Source organism: Helobdella robusta (genome assembly GCF_000326865.2).
Source record: "Helobdella robusta unplaced genomic scaffold HELROscaffold_22, whole genome shotgun sequence".
In the NCBI taxonomy this organism is placed as follows: domain Eukaryota; kingdom Metazoa; phylum Annelida; class Clitellata; order Rhynchobdellida; family Glossiphoniidae; genus Helobdella; species Helobdella robusta.
In genome coordinates this window covers 2,108,758-2,130,768 of record NW_008704170.1, presented here as the reverse complement: position 1 = coordinate 2,130,768, position 22,011 = coordinate 2,108,758, and the positions used below count along the sequence as shown (strand labels likewise).

Below are 22,011 nucleotides of genomic sequence, written 5' to 3'. Positions count from 1 at the left end.
CTACATGTATAATTATATCGGCTTTCTAACGACATAAATTTTACAAACCTTAACACACTTAATGCCAAAAAAAATTTTGAAGTTAAAAATCTAATTTCTTTAAATGACATCTTGGAGTTTTATACTTCCCTGCTTGAAACGAAAGTAATTATTCATTAAATTAATCAGTAGGATTGGTTTGAATAATTGTCAGTAACTTTTTTTACACATAGTCTACAACTTGGACAGGCCTTGAAAAAATTGATCAACAGCCATGAGAGACCAATCCACATATCAAAGGGTTAATTAAATAATTTATGCAGTATTGAAATAAAATATGTATGTGTGTGTACTATTTTGCATGTATGTGTGGTGTTTATAATTTATATGCAATGTGTTGTGGTGTGTATTCTTATTTATTGTACTACTCTAGGTCTAGATACTTAACTGCTGAATAAAATGAATTTTAAAACTAATGTAATGTGTATTTTAAAATATTAAGACTTTAGAATTCAGATTAAAACTTTATCATTAAGAGAATTTATCTAATTTTTTTTAAATATAGAGATTTTAAATATAAATTTATTATTTTATTCTTTTATATTTATATTATTTCAGTTTGTCAGATGTTCATACAGAGCCATGAAACGCCCAATCCAAACAGTATAAAATTTCTTCCAGGAAAGCCTGTCCTGTCATCCGGAGAAACACTTGATTTCTCATCAAAAAACAAAGCAAAAATGTCACCCTTGGCAAAGTATTAACATCAAGCTTTGCTTTGCTGACTTAACTTTATTGAGATTCTAACAGAAAACATTTCACTGAAAATTTCAGACGGCTTTTTCGAATACAAGGAATCAAAGGAGTCTTCTTTGGACCTGATTTTATCACAATAACAAAAGTTTATAAAATTGCTAATACTAATTTCATGGAAACATCTCTTACTATATCAATAATAATAACAAAAATAACATTACCAAAACCATAAAATTAAAAAAATAAGTTGATTTCTAACTCAAAAATACATCAGGAGGATGATGAATGCGTTGAATGGATGGTTTTGAAGCCGAACATCTATGCAGCTATTATGGACTTTTATGAATCTGGTCAACCAATTGTTAAAGAAAGCAAGCCAGGTGTGTGGGTGCTTGTGTTTGTATATGTATGTGTTTGTTTGTTTGTGTGTGTGTGTGTGTGTGTATGGGGGGTAATATTATTGCACAACATACAAATAAGCATTCAATTTCAAATGAATTGTCTATGAAAGAATGAATAAATGATTGAACAATTGTGTACATCTTTGATAAGTGAACTCGTAGAGATACACCTTTAGATGAAAAAAACATTGCAAATCTATTAACAAACGAACTATATAAGAACAAGATGATAGAAATTAATGAAAAACTGTCTAAATTAATGCTTGAAAACCTAACAACCACTGCAGAGGACACCATCAAGGATGTAGAGAACGAGAATGCTGAAGTGATAGATCTCATAAAAGAACTTCTCGACACAAAGATAAGACCGACAGTGCAAGAAGATGGTGGAGATATTCTATTCATTGTCAGTTCGTTTTCTGTCTTGCATGACAACCCCGATATTTTCCTTATTTTCTACCAAGACTGGTCTCAGTCATTTGTCTGCCTCGACCCAGAGGATATAAATTAAGATATAGACAGCATTTAAGTTGCCACTTCTTCCTTGCTGAATAGTTTTTGCTAAAGTTTTCATTGATATTATTAGTAACGTATAAGTTGATAGTCATTCTTGATATCATTTTTAGAATCACACACGCACGCACGCACACACACACACACAGAGAAGTACATTAATTTATCCATACGCGCGTACGCTGTATACGTGCACCTTATACCAAATACAAAAAAAAAACCTCCAACGTAAATAATCATCAATATAGCTAATACAACAAAAGAACAAATTCGTCACTCACTTCTAGAGTTTCGAGGACGGTATAGTGCGTGTAAAAATGCAAGGCTCATGCACAAGTTGTCCTAGCTCCATAGTTACCTTGAAGAATGGTGTACAAAACATGCTTCAATTCTATGTACCAGAAGTATTGGATGTTGAGCAGGTCACTTTTTACCATATTGTTACCGTACGACATATTGTTACCGTACGATGTATTCCTAGGTATCATATAATAATGCATATAAATACGCGCCAAGTTATTTTTGATACGATATATCTAGGCATTAACTTGATACAGATAGACTTATAACATTACGTGATATGCATCAATAAATATCATACTCGAAGGTATATCACATAGTGCAGTAGTGTGATATATACGTGTATATATCTATACATACGCATGTATCTTGATAAATGTTCTAATAAAATTTAAAGAAAAAATTATTTCAGGTTGCAAATGGTGAAGATGACGACGACGATGATGACGACAAACACGTAATAAGGGATGGCGATGGAAAATTCAATAAAAATTAAAGTGATAGTAATATTTCCATCATTTCTTTCTATATGAACTCATTTGCTTTTTAACCCATCATCATTAAAAATAATTTTATCATTTTATCTATTATCATCAAAGACTATGCAGACGGGCTTAATAGCGTAAAGGTATTGTAATCTTGAACATGTGAAATATTAAGAATAGACTCTACATACAAATACATGCATACATAAACATTGTATTTGTATAGTAGAGTGTGTATATATAAACATACATACACGTATCTATATAATATATGTATATATATTACATATGTTTGAAAAGTTTTAAAGGGTTTTTCTCTAATGATATTATTACAATAACATTACATACTTGAAACAAAATATGACTATATCACCGATCGTGTGACGAATTAAATTATTGAAAAATGCATAAGATAAACCAAGTTAAATAAGTACGTTGTGTTATATATATATATGTTTTATCGTTATGAATAAATAAATAAATGAATGAATGAATGGATGAATGATTGAATGAGTGAGAGAAAGAAAATGAATGAATTTAAAACGAAACGATAAAAACTAGATTGTTTTCCAGAATAGATTGTATATTAGAGTTAGTACAGGTACTATTTTATGTAGCTCTCTATTAAATAAAATAAGCTTATATCATTTTAACATGAAGCAAAATATAGCCGCTATCCCATTAGATATATATATATAAGTGTGTGTGTGTAAGCATATTTCACTCAACATAATTACAAGGTGATTAATGTACAATAAATTAAATTCGTTTGTTCATTTATTCGGTGCAATCATCATAAATCATTCATGGTAGTCGATTATTCCACCACCCATCCATTCATTCATTCATTCGTTCGTTCGTTCGTTCAAGCCGTGAGCAATTAGTTAACCATTCGTCTATCATTTTATTCATTTTACAATAAGTTAGATATCAATTTCGACGTTATTTCAATTAGAGACGAAGAATTATATGAATTTACTATACTAATTTGCCATTTAAACAAACACATCCATCTAGTCATCTTTCAGTCACCCATTTATCTACTTATTCACATGTGCATCTATCAATCTCTCATTCATTCACCCTCTCATTCATTCATTCATTCATTCATCTATTCATTCACCACTGCCCCGAAGTTAATTTGGACTTCGTGTTCCATCCATTTAATTTCATTATCTTTGACATCCTTTTCAGCCATTGAGAGTTGCCTCTTCAGGTAGTTATGCCTCATCTTCAACCTGACCTATTTGCATATTAATGAGGAATAATAAATGACCCAAATACATGTTAATGATCGATATTCACGTAATTTCGATAGTCTAGATACTAATTATAATTATTATAAGTTTTAATATATATATATAGATACGTAGAGCAAACATACATATACACCCACACAAACATTAACATATATGAATATTAATTAGGCGAGACTGACCTTGGCATCTCCTTGCTCAACTTTCGGAGTCACAGATACAAAGAAACCAATCTTACAGCCTTTGCGGAACGCTATAATTCTATAGTGTTAACAACAACAAAACCATAACAACAACAATAAAAACAATAACAATGAAACAACAACGATAAAAACAACAACAACATTAATAATAATAATACTTTGGATCATCATTGAAGGTTTGTGTCTCTTCAACGTCAGCCGCATCTTCAGATTTTGCCACCAGTAACTCATCGCTGGGCAACTCGATCTGATAAATAACAATAATAATAACAATAATAATAACAATAATAATAACAATTACCATTGTTATAGCATAATAACATTATATAATAATAATAATAATACCAAAAATAATAACAAGTACTTCACAATATAATAAATATAGTGGAAGCATTTCATTTACTGACATATCAGTTACGGAATAAGAATACAGATGATGGTGTAACGACAAAATAATGGCGACAACACCATGGCAGCAACAGATGTCCAAACAGCCAACCTTAGCGGTATTAAAACCATTAGTAGCATCAGCCTCATCAGTGCTATCCTCATTGAATGCTGACAACTGAACTTGTACCGTGATCTCGAGTGGGTTTGTCAGAGTAAGGACAGCTTGGGTGGTCTGTTGAACGTGTGTGTGCGCTTGTGTTTAAATGTGCGTGCGTATGTAAGTTTGATGATGATTCATCCTACCTGATTATTTCTCAAGACAGGAGGTTTCATGATTCTTATCTCAGGAATATGGTGCCTGTGTGCATTTTTTTCAATTAAAAAAATTGAAGCTGAAATTTAAATAAAAAAAACAAAAGACAAAAAAAAACATTCAAACTTTTTAATTCTGTCAAAAACAAATTAGAAGAGAGAAAGAAAGAGAGAGAGAGAAGACGGAGAAATAGAGAAAGAAAGAGAGAGAGAGAGAGAAGACGGAGAAATAGAGAAAGAGAGAGAGAGAGAAAGAGGGATTGCTTCAATTATTGACTACTAATGCAATGTAGTATACAAACCATTACAAACAGTACAAATTACCGCCAAAAACGCTATTAACACTGCAATAAAACATCATTAAGGTAGTATTGTTGTGAAGCTAATACAAAGATACCCACAGAGCAACCAATTGTATCTTGAACTTTATAGCAGATGGATTGTATTCAGGTTTACTGAGGTTGTGATCACACTGCTAAATAGTGTAATTATAATTAATTAATTAATAATAAATTAATTAATTATTAATAATTATTGCCATAAATAATGATAAAAGTAACGATATAATAATTAATAAAATAAAGATAAATAATTGTAACACGTTCCCAAGTATAATGTTATCACTGTTGTAACACAAACAATTACATTCACAACAGAAAAATTAATTAAAATAACAACAAAAACTAAAATAAACAAAATATTATTAATATTATCATCCAACAAACAAACACAAACCAACCAACCAGCCAGTTAGCTAAGCAACCAACCAAAAACCAACCAAACAATCAACTAACCAAACCAACGAAACCAAACCAATAATTTCAAACCAATTTACCTTACATCTCTGGGATCTTTTGATAAGCAAATGTTTGTGATTAGGGTAGAGATTTTGAACAGTTGCTGGCTGAAATTCAGGGTTGCTCAAACGTTGGTTGATATTTGTCACTAATTAATTAATTAATTTTTTTATTTGTTTAGCATAGTATAGTCAGTCAGTCGGATAGTCAATCAGCTAGGAAAGTAGTTTAATATAAAAGTATTCCATTTGATGTTGAAATAACAATGATGCCTGTGTGCCACTAATTAATTTATGTTGGTCAGTTCAAGTCAGTGTTTTGAATATGAAAAAAAATGTTATAAACTTCAATTGGCGTTTAATAATAATAACAACAATAACAATAACGACCTTGAGAAAGGTCAAGAGGTTTAGTGTAGACGTCATCGGGGAGTTCATCAAAGCTGTCAAATGTTCTGCTCAGTTCGATTTCAGGTAAATTTATTTCTGCCTGGTCTTTGCTAGAAAATTCAAATTTTATTTCTATGAATCTACTTCCAATGTTTTAAAAAAAAAAATAAATAAATGAATGAATGATGATGGTAATCTTAGTAGCAAACAATAGCCATCTCTGAATGATCTTTGCTAAGAAAATTTTTGATTTAATTTAAATACTTTGAAATTAAGAAATAAACAAGTGAATGAATGAACGAATGAATTATAAAAATGAACAACAATAATAATAATAAATAATAATAATTTTATTAGTTAATACTAACATCAGATTCAAACTCAATCCAGGCCTCCTCTTAACAGTCAGATGTCCCAAGCCAAATTTTTCCTAACAAAAAGTATGAAATATATTTTTATTATTATGACCATTAATAATAAACATATAATTATTCTAAATTATCATTTATTATCATCAACGTCATCATCTTCTTCAGCATATCAGCATCTACATCATCGTCAGCCTTCTCATCCTCCTTACTAATGCCATCATTTGCATACACGTCCATATAAAGCACAGACAAAATATTATTCAGAAAACAAATGAGTAATTAAATAAATAATAATAAAAACAAATACAACCAGAATAATATTAAAAATTATGAAAAATAATAATAACTAAAGACTCCTCACAGGTAGTTGGAAAAAGCTTTTTCTCCTAAATCTTTTTTTCTCTTTCTCTTGCAATTCCTTCAACGTGTACTGCTTGTAGTATTCCACCAATGAGGCTATCTATCAGTCAGATGAATGAATGAATGGATGAATGATTGAATGAATAAATGAATGAATGGACCATAAAAATAAAAATAATAGATTTGCTATTTTATAAAATTAAACCATTTTACAAAACACTTTCAAAATTATGTTTGTTATATATTGATCCAGTGACTAATATGTTATTTGATATTTTATAAGCAAACATTAAGAGAAAGAGAGAGATAGGGTGGGGAGAGAGAAATAGGGTGGGGGGAGAGAGAGAGGTACATTGAAATAAATATTTTAACCAACCCTTTCAGCATAAGGGTTTATCTGTTCTGTCCAGCCGCCACTAGCTATATATTCATATATTCAGAAAAAAAAATAAACAATTTACCATTTTTTGAAAAGTATTATAAATTAAATTAATTTGTCTAATCATTTATTTTTAATTAATATAAACATAGATAAGTAACCAAATGCTCTAAATCTAAATATATCCAGATTACTAAAAAATTATTAAATAAAAAAATAAATGGACAACATAGCTAGATATAAAATCAACAAATGAATATATAATTAATTAATTAACCATATAATTAATTAATTAAAACAACTGAACATGGCTGACCAACAGATTGATCCTTGATGCCCACATCCCTTGATGACCATCTGCAAAAACCACACGCCAAATAAAATGCTTTCTTCAGAGTTTTGGACCCATCCTCACAGGCCTCATCAGACATTATAGATGTCGCTCTGGTAGAGAGGGCATGGTTGCATGTTGGGCAGTCGAAACAACTGCCACATCTAGAAAATTTAAAACAGTACAAGTACAAATTACCCAGTCAAGAATTAAGAAAGCTTTTTTAAGTCTATTAAATCAATAAGGGTTACAATTAGATAGAAATAGTTACCTACTGTAAGTAATTAATTAGTTGATTAAGTAGATTTCAATGCTCATAAAATTTATAAAAAATAAAATACCAACCAACCAACCTGTTCTTTTTGGTTTTTGCCTCAGCAGCAGGCATACTTTCCAGGCAGTTAGGACAAAAAAGGGAGTCCACCTGAAAAAAAATTTTGCTAAGATTACTAAGCATGAATCTTTTAAAATTTAAATTGAGTGTTAAAAAATGGATTAAGCACCAAAATAAAAAATCTTTCAAACCAAAAAAAAGTGAAAAAGAGAAAAAAATGAGGCCAAAAAAGAGAAATCTGCCAGAAAATTAACGTACAAACCTCGTGAAAGACGCAAAATTTAGATCTAAGTTCGAGACAATGCCTACAAAAGGACAATTCACACAATGGAGCCACGACTCCTTTCGAAACATATTTAACGCAATCCGTGTTCATGAACGTCGCCATTTTTATTTACATTTACGACGACAGTTGTCAAACGGGAACAATGCTTACAAGAAAAAATAAAAGGTGCCAAATTCAGTAATGAAAAATTTTTTAGATATGTAATTTGTTTAAAATTTATAATATATTACAAAAACTAATTTTTTCAATAATATTTTTTAAAAAGTTGACAGTCAAATCATTGTTTCAAAAAACAATTTCAAAAGTTTTTTGCCATCTCTATATTTATTTTAAATAGTCGTGGAAAAAATTATGGAAATTCCAATAATTTTATATCCGCTTTCTAGCGTAAAGTTGTATTTCGATCAGTTATTCTTCATTAAAAAAATTCGATAACTTTGTTCATTTTAATCCAATTTAATCAAACTAATTTATATTTTATTCTGCCTAATTCACGCTAACTACCTTCGATTGAGTTTCACTGCTATGAAGATGATCAAATTTAACAATGTAGTCATTTCTGATCAGCCACCTAATCAACCTTGGGTGATTTCAGAGTTAGGAAGAGGCGGATTCGGAATTATATACTTGTGCCAGGAACAGGTGGATTTATTAAATTTAAATTATTTTTGATTGACACTAGCTCTACACCTATATCAGTATTTTTTCTATTTATTTTTCCTGGTTAATAATAGAATATAATAGGCTACTCTAGCTTCTCTGGTTTAAAAAAAATTTTGATAACAAAGAAAAAATGGCAAAATTAGTAGTTTTATAAATTTGATGCAAAACCAATCAAATTTTGAAAAAAACTTCAAGTTTATTAAAAATACCCCTAGACAACAGGCAAGAAAATAGTGGTCAAAGCCTGTAACAACGGGAATCAAAGATCAGAAAAATCAAAAGAAAGATGGCGGAGTGAGTGTAAAATAATGACGCAGCTGGACCACCCACACATCATCAAAACAGTGAAACCGCCACCCAATCTCCATGCCTTCGATAAGGATCCTAATCCAGTCCTATGGTTAGAGTTCTGTAACAAAGATGATCTAAGGAAGGTACACTAATTTCAACTATTATAATTATCATTAACAACGAAATTAATTATTAATGATATCAACCACCAAATTATAATGTTATAAATAAATAAATATTATTATTTGTAGGAAATTTGCAAGCCATATAATATGTTTGGATTGGAGGAATATCAAGTTAAGATGATAGCCCATGACGTTTCATCGGCCGTTGAGTTCTTGCATGATAAAAAAATCTACCATCGAGATTTGAAACCGGAAAACATTATTCTGAATAAAAACGAAGGAGAAAGAGTATATTGCCTTTGTTGTTATTGTTATTATAAAGTGAATAAACTCCATGAGAATAAAAACCTTTCGTTGTCATTTGAACAAAATTTTTTTTTAACGTTATTATAGATTAAAATCCGCGTGCCCCGTCTTGACCATACCTTTGGTAACTTCTTAGAGATCACTATTATCATCTATTATCAACTTTCAAACACTTTTATCAGCACTCGTTTTTAAGATAAATAATACTGCCAAAAAATGCCATGAGCAGATGTACTCATTCAGCAAGACTTACTCGATGGCTCACTGAAAAATTTCTATACTTTCTTTTGTGGTTATTTTTTATCAGAATTTTTTCAAAAAATTTGCAGATAGTAAGTATATCATCTTGGGAAGAAACTCTTAAAAATATTTTCAACCTACGTTTTGTGGTTTTCTAATTATTGAAACCGAACGATCCAATGTATAGTCGGAGCGTTTCATTGAAAAAAATTACTGACGCATTTTTAGCTATAGATAGCCGATCTTTTTTTTTATTCAAATTTTGACGAAAAAACAAGCAGAAGTCGCTATTGTAAAAACATGCAACTCAAGTTTCTTATTTTTTGAAATCCAAGCTGAAATATAACCTGAGAGTTAATATCATAAGAACTAGTTTTGTTTTGTGAGCGCTCTACAGATTATTATTATTGCTATTATTGCCATTATTATTATTAATATTATTATTCTTATTATTAATTATAAATCAATGTCTCGTCAGATTGTGTACAAAGTCATAGACCTGGGTTACGCAAAGGTCGTCACTAAAGATAGCATATGCAACTCGTTCGTCGGAACTCTACAGTATTTGGTATTTTTCTAAACTATTATTCTTAATAGTAGTAATAATAATAATAATTTGTTATTATTTCTGTTATTAATCAGGCCCCGGAGTTGATGATGTCAAATGAACCGAGGTATACTAGAACTGTGGATTTCTGGTCGCTGGGAACTACAGTCTTCGAATGTATCAGTGGTTTTAGGCCTTTTCTACCTAACGCTGAATTCGATAGATGGTTATTATTGTTGTTATTTATATAATAATTATTATTATTGTTAATATTTAACTAAATTTGTAAGATTCTTGAAAAATTTTCACTCAAGGCAAGCGATAGTTAGAGAAAAAAGAGACATCCATATATACGCGTGTCCAAATAATTCTGGTCAACATGTTCTGTATGAGAAGTTGCCGACACCGAATCGGCTTTGCGAGTTGGTCTTGTGGTAGTTGTAGTAATTGTAGTAGCTGCAGCAGTCGCAACAGTAGTAGTAGCTGCAGTAGTAGCAGTAGTTGTTTTTATTGTTGGTGGATTTATTTTTTTGTTAATAAAGCTTTTAGTATGAAGTAAAACATATTATGAATCACAATACACAACACATATCCAAAAGCAATACAACACAACACAGCAGCAACATACACACAACAACAACAACAAAATAGCAACAACAACAACGCATCTAACAACAACAATGTAGATTAGCTCAGAAAGGATTCGAAAGTTGGTTGCAGTTGATGTTGAGATACAACTCGTTGACAAGAGGTGGAATTGAACTAGCCAACAACTACCCACAATGCTTTCCTATTCTTGCTCAGATTCTTGACCAAAAAGTTTTTAATTATTTTTTCAAAATCTTCATTATGTTTGCCTGTTTGGTAGAAAGAAGAGATGAGATACTTCTCTTTAATAAATATTTCACTGTTTGGCGAGGTGTGTCTGAAATGATATTTTTGATGTGTGCAGATTTTGAGAGTATTCAGTCCAATGACGAACACGACGGACTGCTTCAACGTGCACAACGAAAGTCTCAAAACCGTCCAACAACTGAAAGAATTCTATGAAACGAAACTATCAAGAGCCTCGAATCAAGCGGCCTCCTCAAGAACGCCACCTGGCCAATTTTCATTTCTGCTCGTAACTCCAACCGGCCTGATCCCAGACGCCATTAGTCCGCTCGAGAACTACTGCTCGCCACTCGACTACAACATCAGTGCCGAAAACTCGCAAATTGAAATCAACCTCTACCTAATAACCACAACCACCTCTAACGATCTAGCGCCTAGAATTTTGGGAAGAAAATTGGAAAACTTTTTGCAGTTACGTGATCAAAAGCTGGATGTGGCAGAGCAGTGCAAAGTAGCGAGGAATTTAACTTACTACACCCTGGAGATGAGAAAAGACATGCACAACCTTGTGAGTGCTGCTGAGGCCATCTGCCTCTGCCTCAATAGGACGAGAATCGAGGCAGAGACCATCGTCGGCGAACTACAGAACGCTTCAATTCAGTACAATACTAATTTAGAATTTTTCACTTCCAGTCTCACGGCGGATTTGCAAAATCTCGCTACTCTTTATGGTTGGGAGATGCTTTTCTAACAAATACACTAGATTTAATGTATGTAATATAAATATATCGATAATCAATCGTTCCTTCGTTCGTTCATTTATTCAATCATCCACTCATTCTATGAATCAATCACCAATTCAGTCTTTCGTTCAATTAAACCCGTGATTTTTTCAACATCACCATATCACCTACCACTTACATCAAATTGAAACGAGTCAACAACACAAAATTCTTATACTAAAAAATTTTCAAGACGCGGAAAGAAAAAAAACGTTGAGAGAAGAGTGGGAGAAAGATTTAAACAGTTTTCAGAAGTTCGATTCAATCGGCGAGGAGATCCAGGCCAGTTTAAATTGCGTGACATTCAAAAATTCTCAGACACTCAAATCACCCTGTTACGACTACAACCTCGTCAACACAAAGATGTCGACTTAGTAAGTACCTACCTACCTTTCTATCTAATGTTACCCCCACCTTTCTATCTAATCCTAACTCCACTTTTCTACCTACCTACCCATTTTTCTAGCTACCCACCTACCTATCCTTATTCCTATTTTGTTATTATTCTTTAAAAACCAGGGTCTGACATTTTATTTTATCTGGTATTTTATTTTATCATTTTATCTGGTATTTTATTACCAACCTACTTAGCCGTATCTCGATTTATTGATTAAAGGTGCGTGAACGTTCGTTTACGTAACGCTCACACGACAGAACGCAATTTAACACTTCGTAGCAGCGTCCAAACTTATTATCGTAAATATTATTACAGGCAATATGAAATTATGTCATAATTACGATTTTCTAAACACTTTCAGTTTCAATAACGCTTATGAGACGTACGAAAAGTTGAAGAACGTACCGCACAGTAAGCTCGACTAAATACTTTTTTTAAATGGTCATAATTTATTTTATAATTAATAATAATAATAATTATTATTATTATTATGTTAATAATAATTATCATTATTATGTTACCTTTGTTGATGTTATTATTACGAAATTTAGACTTGAAATCAAGCACGAACATGACCCTAGACTTGTCGAATATTTTGAAGAATTGTAGAGGGACCTGGAGCCTCATGTCTAAAGATTATCTGACCTTTATTAGGTAATAGTCTTATGTTAAGGTGCCTGCACTCTGTGTGTGTGTGTATTCGAGCGTATGTACTGTGTGTGTGTTTGCTTTTGATCGATTTAATTAATTAACAATATAGCAAACTTTTAACACAAAACTAGAAACCTAGCCCAATGTGAAAAGGATTTAAACGTCATAACGTTAAGAGCAACTGAACAGTTAGATATATTGCACCAGCTTATGAAAGACATTTCAAAAAGGCAATCTAAGAGACAGGAGACAATATGGCGGATGGTAATATTACAAACATCATTGTTATTATTATCATAACTTATACTATTTCAACATTTTAAAAAGTCACTGGCAAATAACTCGAAAGACATCTCAGAATCCCAAACAGCCCAAGCAAATGGCACTTGCATTGGTGCTTCCACTAGCGGTAACAGTAGTGGTGGTAGCGGTAGTAGCGGCAACGACGACAACGTTAATTATGTAGTGGCCGGCATCAACGATGGAAATATATTGTGTGCTCGAAGTATGGAGCTGATTGAAAGGTCCACCGTTTGTTCATTTTTTCGTTTATTTGTTGTTGAACTCTTTCTTTTATTCATCTATTCATTCATCTGTCTATTCTTTCCATCATTATCAAATCAGTTGTTACAAACGCCAACCTTTTCAATCAATCAATCATTCATTCAACCGCCAGTCAGCCAAGCGATCGACTATCAATCAATCAATCGATCGATCAATCAATCAATCATTTTATCAATCAATCAATCATTATTACTCAATTATAATTAAAAATTATTTTTCCACTATCAAGAGCCCAGAATATACTGGCGGACGAAGCGGACACCAAAGCCTACTCCATCGTCGACAGAATAGATTGGAAAGCTTTGAAGCTCTAATTTATCAATCCCATTACGATTTCATTAATAATTCATTCATGTATCATAACCCATTATAAATAAAATTCATTCATTAATTTGGTTATTTATAATTCTCCTATCTATAAACCATTGAATTTTGCTGATATCGTAGAGAGAGAGAGAGAGAGAGAGAGAGAGAGAGAGAGAGAGAGAGAGAAAGAGAGACAGATAGAAAGAGAGAATGAGTGTTACTTTATAAATGTTGAATATTTACGTAAAATGCACGGACGCTGTATTAAGAGTTGGGTCTTTCATAGGAATCGCAATTGAAATTAAAATAAAATAATATGGAAATTTGTTTGTTTATTTGTTTAATCATTCAATCAAATTAACCAATCAAACTAATCAATCCAATTAACCAAACAATCCAATTAATCAATCCAACTAACGAATCCAAATATCCAACCCAATTAACTAATTCAATCAATCAACTATCCAATTAATACAATCAACCAATCCAATTTATTTCTTCTTTTTATTTCTCCTATTATTGGACTTGTTCTTATTCTTGTACTTTTTAATAGCGGCGGGCTGGATAATAATAATAAATTACAAATATATTAATAATTTACTATTACTAATACAAATAAATTATAAATATAAATAATTATAAGATAAATATAATTATATCCATAATTATATAATAAAGACACGGATAAAAACGCATGCAATAATATATATATATATATATAATATGGATAATAACAACATAACAATGATATCACGGACCGCAATGATATCTAAGATAATAACCAATAAAAGAGATAACTACTCCAAAAATAGTGCTTGGATCCTTACGAGAACGCGGAAAACTTCATCTAGATCACAAGAATACTACATAATAATACGACAAAGATCAGAAACACGAATACCGTATAATAACACCGGAGAGATACTTCGAGAATTTTTAAAAGAAGCGCTTTATGAAGCGCTTTATTAACACTCAAACAGTAACTATAATAATAATATCTGAATGGTTTAAACTGGAAAAAGCTGCAAAGAGATAGTAGAAAAACACTACACAACAGAAATGACAAATTATACCAGAAGTATATGACATAAATTATAAATACTTCAAAAGATGAACAAGAAAAAATACCAACAGATCTGAATGATTTGAACTGCACTTCATCCACACTCTCCCTCGTATTGTATTTTGACCTCTTCTTCTGGCCGCCAAAGCCAAACTTCTTGTTCTTCATCATTCTCTTCTTATTGGCTTTCCTGAAATTGTTTCATAATAATTATTATACGCAGTAATTATTGTTTAAATAATTATTATTGATAATAATTATTAAACAAAATAATATATACAAACATTGGTTTTTCAGGGACTATGTATGATGAATCATTATTATTTTTATTATTATTCATTTGCTGTTGTTGTTTATGTTGTTGTTTTATCTTTTGCTCTTTCCTATAGACGACTTCAACACTTTTTCTGTCACTGGTGTCTTCAAATAGATCGTCTGGATTCAAGATTTTTCCCCGCTGACCTGTGTGTTTGTTTGTGTGTGAATATGTGTGTGTTTGTCTGTCTAGTGCGTATGTGAAATATGTGTACGTATGAATCTGTCTAGTGCAGATGTATGTGTGAATATATATGTGTGTGCATCTGTCTAGTACGTAAGTTTGTTTGTGTATGGGTGTAAGAAAGTGTATGTGTGTGTGTGTCTGTCTAGTGCAGGAGTGGGCAAACTTTTTAATGTGAGGGCCGCAATGAAAACTATTTTACCTTTGAAGGGCCGCATATGTACTTAAATAGCAAATTTTTTCAACCCAGGGGAGAATTTTAAGATTTGTGGCTCCTTTTTTTGGTCATAATGTCTGGCTGACAACCTTTTTTTGGCGAACAAGGCCTCGCGGGCCGCATAAAATAGCCCGTAGTTTGCCCACCCCTGGTCTAGTGTGTATTTTAAAACTGCTTTATTCCATGAAAAAAAGATAAAATAAAACGATAAAACCACGCCCACCTAAGTTCAACTTCTTCCTGACTTTTTTCAGTGTGTTCTTGTACTCTAATTTTTCCTTCTTCTTCTCTTTCCTGCCCTCTTTATCGGCCTTTTATGAAAAATAAATAAACAGATGGAAAGAATAAATAATAATAAAACAAAGATGGGACAATGACAAAAAGGTAAATAAAAAAGCAACTAACTAATTTTTTAACTTTCTTTGCTTCCCTTTCTTTCTTTGCCTTCTCTGATTTGTCCTTGATGGCTTGTAAGCTCAATATATTCTCTTTAACCTGGTTTATAGCAATAGTAATAATAATAAAACTATAATGAAGAAAATTTCAAACAAGATATTTTTTTTTAAATTTATTTATTGGCGTAGAGCGATGCGCAAGTGATATTATTTCATACCCACTTTTTTCATATGCAGATCACTTTTAAGCATCTCAGCGAAATAATCCTCTGGCCGTTTTGTTGGGATGTTGAAGGCAGTAAGTCTAGCCAAGCCCTTCAAAACTGCATTCTGTGCTTGCCGGTAGCTGATTAAAATATTTCATTTGGTTGCTTTTAAAGTAAATTTTCAAGGAACCAATTAACATCAAAAGTTAATTTAACAATTAAAAAATAAATAAGAAAATCTTAAAAAATTATGGAAAAATTAATTTTAAAACAAATTAAATTAATATATAAAAGAAACCGACAACAAATTTTCTAATTTAAAATCATTTTCCTCCTCTTTGCCATCGCCCTTAATATCGCTCTCGTCATCATCTTTCAGGCAGTAAGGTAGTGGGGCAGGCTCAACGCAGATGTCCAAAGTTTCTTGCCATGGCAAATCCCTTTTTAAGTTTCTCAGGGCTTCTTCTAATCCGACCTATCATCATCAGTGAAAATGAATTTTTGTGGAAAAAAAGATCTAGCAGAATATTAATTCAATATAAATTTACATAGAAAAAAATTTGTTTGACAATTTCTACTCACCTTATTATTTATATACTTTGGTTTCGGATTTGTTGTTGAAACAATGACAGTGTCTTTGAGCAGTCCTTTCTCGAATGCCACTTGCAGCTACAAAGAAAGTTAAGCAATCATCATTAAATTATTATTTATAATGAAGTTGCCATTTATTTATTCCCTAGTTAATCTATTAGTAGTGTGAGGGACATTTTCAATTGAATTAATTTTATATAGTTATAATAATAAGATTAGAATAAGGTAAAATAAAATAGACATGACATGAATGATTGATATTGTAATGCTAAATTACAGTTTTTAACTTTTATTTTAATTTTTAATGAACATGAATTTATCAATTTATGATTTTATGTATATCTAATACAAATATTGTAATCTAATTAGAATTCTATTAGCAATTCAGTTAGTAATATTAATAATTTGTTAAAACGATTTAGTAAATTTTAATATTTATTACTAAAACTAAATAAATATTAATAATATTAATATTTGATTTATTTTTTTAAAAAACAAAATAAAATACAAAACTGACCTCCTTGTCAGAATCATTGTCGCTATCATTTTCAACCTGGAAGCCATCGTCGTCAGACATTTTTAACGTTTATTTATTTATTTTTATTTAAAACTTAATTGTATATTCCGATTTAATTATAAGAAGAATGTGACGGATCGAAGAGACGATAATAAGAAAAGCCAAGAACCACGTGAAAAATTTGAAAGTAAACCAGCATAGATAATAAAATGCCGTATCACAAAATTATGTTTCCGTGGCAACCTAACCAAACACAATCAGCTGATCTGTTGTTTTATAAACCACCAAGACATATACGCTTATTATTACAAGATTAAAATTTAAACCATTGGAACATAAAGTTTTATTCGCTAATACGTAAGAGAAATGTCTAATAATAATATTGTGAAGAACGTGCGACTAGTGTTCGACGGAAGTTCGGCCGAAGATTTTGAAACGGCCAGATCGTTTTGGAGATCATCCTACTTAACAACCCATCACGAATCTCGTATCATTAGCAGCGATGTCAATCAACTCCTTCCATCTGCTCCTAAACTAGTCGATGAACACGGGAATTCTATAAGACGAGGTTATTCTAAGCAATGAAAAAGTAATTGATATTAACATTAAGACATTATCAAGTTCTTTCGTATCATTTCATACAGTTTTCTAATGTAATTTTTGTAATCTTCACAATTTTTACTCTGTATTACAGATACAAAAGCGGGAAAGGCAGAAAGAAGTTAGTCAACTAACTTAAATACATTGAAACAATATTGAGGCAAAAAAATTAATTGTTATATAACGAATAAAACAAATTCACCATTTTTTTACATTTCACTAAAAACTGGTTCTAAATCCAGACGAATACCACGACAACTACAGATCACCGTCAAACGACAAAATGTTGAGACAAGAAATTGAAATGATAAAGAGAAGGAACAAGTGGAGGACGGTGGAAAAGATGCTTCTTGATAAGCACAGGTGTGCTCGCATACAGGTGATATATATTACACTTTAACACATTGATTTTACTTTTACATTGACAAAAAAACAAAATGGAATCATTTTCTCTAGCCGTTCATATGTATGCTATATAAGCGTATATACTATAAATATTATATGAAAATATGTAATAAATTCCACCGATTTATTAGTATTTATCAATTTATATTTGATTTTTTCAATTTGTCTATGTAATATATATATATATATTCATTTATTTATTTGTAAATTTAGCATAACTAAACATTTGTAAAATAATTTTTAAATGTATTATTTATTTTTAATTTAATTATAACGTCATATAATTTTTTATCTTATTTCAACAGCTTGAAATAAAATCGAAGCAAAAAGTGCAAGCCAGTGTTACTAACTTTGACAATGAACTATTTTATTGAACATTTTACATTTGTCATCACTATTACATAAAATGCTTTACTTTACAAATTCACATTTACACGTATTTATAATTTGACAAGAATGTAATTAAAAAACTGTCAAAATTACAATGGAAGAATTATGACTAATTGTATGTGGTGCATAGTGTTAAAAAATGTTTAAATGCCTTTTCCCAATTAATTGAACCTTCTTGTCAAATGCAGACGACTTTATGGGGGTGTTGAACTTGTAAAAAGGGTTCATAGAATGCTATAATGAAAAATTAAATGTAAAAAAAGGGTTACCTGATAAATAAATTATTATGAAAAAAAAATCAAAGTAAAAAGATTCTCAATTGTCGAATGATGAAATAAAATTGCTACTTTTACAAAGAGTTCATAAGCATCTTGGAAGAAATTCTTGATGGCGTCATCATTCTTTATATCGTGAAGTATTAGAAATCTCATGCCTTGCAAACAAAAATTGATAGTTTAATGAAATCAGAACAGGATTATGACCTCTTAGAATGTAATTATATAAAAAAAAAATTCAAAAATAACTAAGTAATCATTTGAAATTAATTGTTATTTTTAATTAAATTTTAATTAAAATGAGAAAAAAACTAACGGGATGCAGTGACAAAAGCAGACACGAACCATTCATTGAACTTGTCGACGACTTTGAGATGCATGCTGTTCGAAGCCCACATTTGTTCGTCCACTAAATCGAGAGCTGCATGGGCTATGAACTGATTCAAATGCTTGTGGTCCTCTTTCTAAATTTAGTAAAAAACATTACAATTAAGTAATTTTAACACAATTGAATAATTCAAATAATTGAGAAATTTATCAAAAAATTAAAATTAAAATTTTAAATTAACTGAACATTAATTAAATTAAAACATTAATAAATAAACGATTTAATTTTTTATAATACATTAATAATTAATGTATTAACGATTAATTTAATAATTTAATTAATTATTTTAAATTTTAATAATTAAATATTAATTAAATTAATTAAACTTACTTTTGGATCATTGGCTTTTGCAGCGGTGAGAAATTCAATTTCGTAGATTGGATTGTCGTTGTGGCCAACGATGACGAAATAATAATTCCCGGACATTTTTAATTAAACAATAGCACGTTAGCAGACGTTGAGAGTATTTTTAGTTCTCTTTCGGACCGTCTAAATAATATCTTAACATAAATTCACTTTTGTAACAAGTTAAAAGTAAATTTAATATGAAAAAGATGCTCCGGTACAAAACTAAAAATAAACTTATCAACGAAGGTTGCGTAATCATTCTTTGAAATTAAGAGCCTATATTTTTTAATGAAATCTAAAAGTTTTTGTAGAAAAAAGTTAGGTAATCTCGGAGACGGCAAAGTGGTTTTTCCAGCAATATTTATTTATAGTCAACAGTTTAAAGAGAGTCATAAGTTCCTCCCACGGCACAACTAAAAGTTAAACTGAATAATAAAAGCTTATAATAAAAGTTAAAATAAAAATTTTAAACCAATTTTTACTAGAAAAACCACAAAACTTCTATAAAGTTATAAAATATGATACATTACAAAATGTGTAACAAAATTTTAAACGTATCTGTTAAAAAGATAGTTTCACTTTTAAAACAAATTAATAATTTTTAGAAACTTGCTTCCAGAGGTAACTTGCCGTTGAAAAAAATTTTCAATTTTAAAATCTGGTAGGGCGCTTCCAGTTATATAATTCCATGATTTTTACTTCATAATCGGCGGATAGATCTATTTAGTTTTAGAAATTGAACTATAACATTATGTTGTATGAATTATTCTTTACTTCGTTAAACGTTTTTCATTCGTGTTTTTCAATTTTAAAATCATTAACATTTAAAAATTAAAATTCTTCAAAAAACCGCTTATTTTTTAAAATTTTTACTTCATAACCGGTGGGTAGATCCATTTAGTTTTAGAAATTGAACTATAACATTTCTCAACGGGTACAAAGCAAGGGGAGGCCTATTTACCAGCATACAACACCTTCTTATGAGTTGAAGCAGAGATATGCAAAGAACCTCAATTTTTTCAACTTTTAATTATTTTCAGTAATGTCTCCCCTTGCTCCAAACCACATAACTAGAATAATAGGACTAATCGATCAATTCGATCTATCGGTCGGGCTATTTGTCGTGCTTGGATTGTTGGCTTACGAAATTGCATGGATTTTAACGAGCAAGCTAAATGAGATATTTACCATGGAAATATATAATTCAATGATATAAGAAACTGGCTGCTGAAATCATACGTCGGCTTACAGCAGTGGCTTACAGGGTTTCATAGAACTCTTACGATAGCAGTTTTTTGTACATATAATGCTTTAAATAAATCAATATATTCATATCACAATTATTTTTGTCAGTATAAATATAGAAATTGCTTTTGTCAGGTGAAAAACAGTGGCTTACTGAAGCCGTAGGTTGGCTTAATAGGATTTTTTCTCATGTATACAATACTATGAGATAAATCAATCAAAAAATCAGTCAGTCGGTCGGTCGGTCGGTCGGTCAGCCAGCCAGCCAGTCAGTCATATATGTATATATATATATATATATATATGTATAAATGTATATATATATATATATCTAAAGTAAGAAAGAGAGAGAGAGAATGAGACAAGGGGTATGCGTAAAAAATAACGTTTCAATAAATAGATAAAAATATACAATACACATACACGCACACACACACACACACAAACTCACACACAAATACACACACACACACACACATATATATATATAACGCTTGTATTAAAAGAAGAATGCAAGCTTTTGAAATGCATAATGAAACAACTATTTTTATTTCGTTGTTGTTGTTATTATTATTATATTGTTGTTACTGTTGTTCGTTGATGATGGTTGTGATGATGATGATCGTCATCATAGTTAACATGATTAACAGTATAACATACTTAAAATACATTGACAGAAATGACATGAATGTTTATTGTACTGCGTATATATGATGGCAGTATGTATGCGTGTATGTATGTTTGTATGTATGTGTGTCTGTGTCTCTTTACGTGTACATGTTTGTATTCGAGATTTTAGTAAGAAAAGAAAAACACAACAGTTGCTTTTATTTGACATCAAAAGATGAAAAGTGACGAAATTAAAATTTGTTAAATGTCAATTTTTTAAAAACTTCAGATTTTAAACAAACAAATAACAAAATATCGATCGATAAAAAATAATTATCACGAAACATGAATATTTGGTAAGAACAGTTCACAGCATATCATAATGACTAAATCAACATACCAAACAGAAATTATTCATGCATGCATATGTACAAACTTCTACATAAAAAATCTTCTCACTCATCTTTCTCTGCTCAACAGTTTCATGACTTTTTTGTAAATAAAATTACTTCTTTAAGAACATCTAATTCTAATTTTCCTTCTCATAACTTTACTAAACTTACTACTGAATCTTTCTCTGTATTTACTCCAATAAATCTTTTAGAACTAACTAAAATTATTAATTCTATGTCGTCTACAACCTGTTCTCTAGATCTACTTCCTTCTAATTTACTTAAAGAATTCTCTTCAATATTTATCCAATCATCTCAAATTA

At 30.5% G+C, this 22,011-nt stretch overlaps 5 protein-coding genes across 5 annotated transcripts; 2 read left to right on the top strand and 3 right to left on the bottom strand.

Moving 5' to 3' along the window:
* Positions 1-605: 605 nt before the first annotated feature.
* Positions 606-2,218, top strand: HELRODRAFT_78404 (hypothetical protein; the record flags this gene model as incomplete). The annotated part of the gene is made up of 5 exons (XM_009018726.1): positions 606-736; positions 814-880; positions 1,013-1,117; positions 1,426-1,542; positions 1,937-2,218. 5 exons carry the CDS (start codon positions 606-608, stop codon positions 2,216-2,218), a joined length of 702 nt encoding a protein of 233 aa, XP_009016974.1.
* Positions 2,219-3,545: 1,327 nt separating this feature from the next.
* On the bottom strand, positions 3,546-7,944 carry HELRODRAFT_172053 (hypothetical protein; the record flags this gene model as incomplete). Its single annotated transcript, XM_009018725.1, has 14 exons — positions 3,546-3,677; positions 3,873-3,951; positions 4,052-4,140; positions 4,393-4,515; positions 4,587-4,641; positions 4,997-5,070; positions 5,431-5,540; positions 5,782-5,924; positions 6,150-6,211; positions 6,514-6,612; positions 6,889-6,932; positions 7,208-7,386; positions 7,576-7,646; positions 7,819-7,944. 14 exons carry the CDS (start codon positions 7,942-7,944, stop codon positions 3,546-3,548), a joined length of 1,386 nt encoding a protein of 461 aa, XP_009016973.1.
* Positions 7,945-8,373: 429 nt separating this feature from the next.
* Positions 8,374-13,872, top strand: HELRODRAFT_191565 (hypothetical protein; the record flags this gene model as incomplete). The annotated part of the gene is made up of 16 exons (XM_009018724.1): positions 8,374-8,484; positions 8,721-8,939; positions 9,048-9,209; positions 9,946-10,035; positions 10,110-10,240; positions 10,329-10,436; positions 10,701-10,833; positions 10,967-11,572; positions 11,613-11,618; positions 11,823-12,004; positions 12,389-12,438; positions 12,579-12,681; positions 12,810-12,942; positions 13,006-13,202; positions 13,472-13,633; positions 13,714-13,872. The coding sequence occupies 15 exons, from the start codon at positions 8,374-8,376 to the stop codon at positions 13,554-13,556; spliced, it is 2,316 nt and encodes a 771-aa protein (XP_009016972.1). The 3' UTR covers positions 13,557-13,633; positions 13,714-13,872.
* A 167-nt stretch (positions 13,873-14,039) lies between these two features.
* On the bottom strand, positions 14,040-17,096 carry HELRODRAFT_172051 (hypothetical protein; the record flags this gene model as incomplete). The annotated part of the gene is made up of 9 exons (XM_009018723.1): positions 14,040-14,108; positions 14,681-14,801; positions 14,896-15,073; positions 15,551-15,638; positions 15,733-15,822; positions 15,945-16,068; positions 16,231-16,403; positions 16,511-16,597; positions 17,037-17,096. 9 exons carry the CDS (start codon positions 17,094-17,096, stop codon positions 14,040-14,042), a joined length of 990 nt encoding a protein of 329 aa, XP_009016971.1.
* Positions 17,097-18,563: 1,467 nt separating this feature from the next.
* On the bottom strand, positions 18,564-19,520 carry HELRODRAFT_78585 (hypothetical protein; the record flags this gene model as incomplete). The annotated part of the gene is made up of 4 exons (XM_009018722.1): positions 18,564-18,665; positions 18,779-18,864; positions 19,023-19,164; positions 19,425-19,520. The coding sequence occupies 4 exons, from the start codon at positions 19,518-19,520 to the stop codon at positions 18,564-18,566; spliced, it is 426 nt and encodes a 141-aa protein (XP_009016970.1).
* Positions 19,521-22,011: the final 2,491 nt, after the last annotated feature.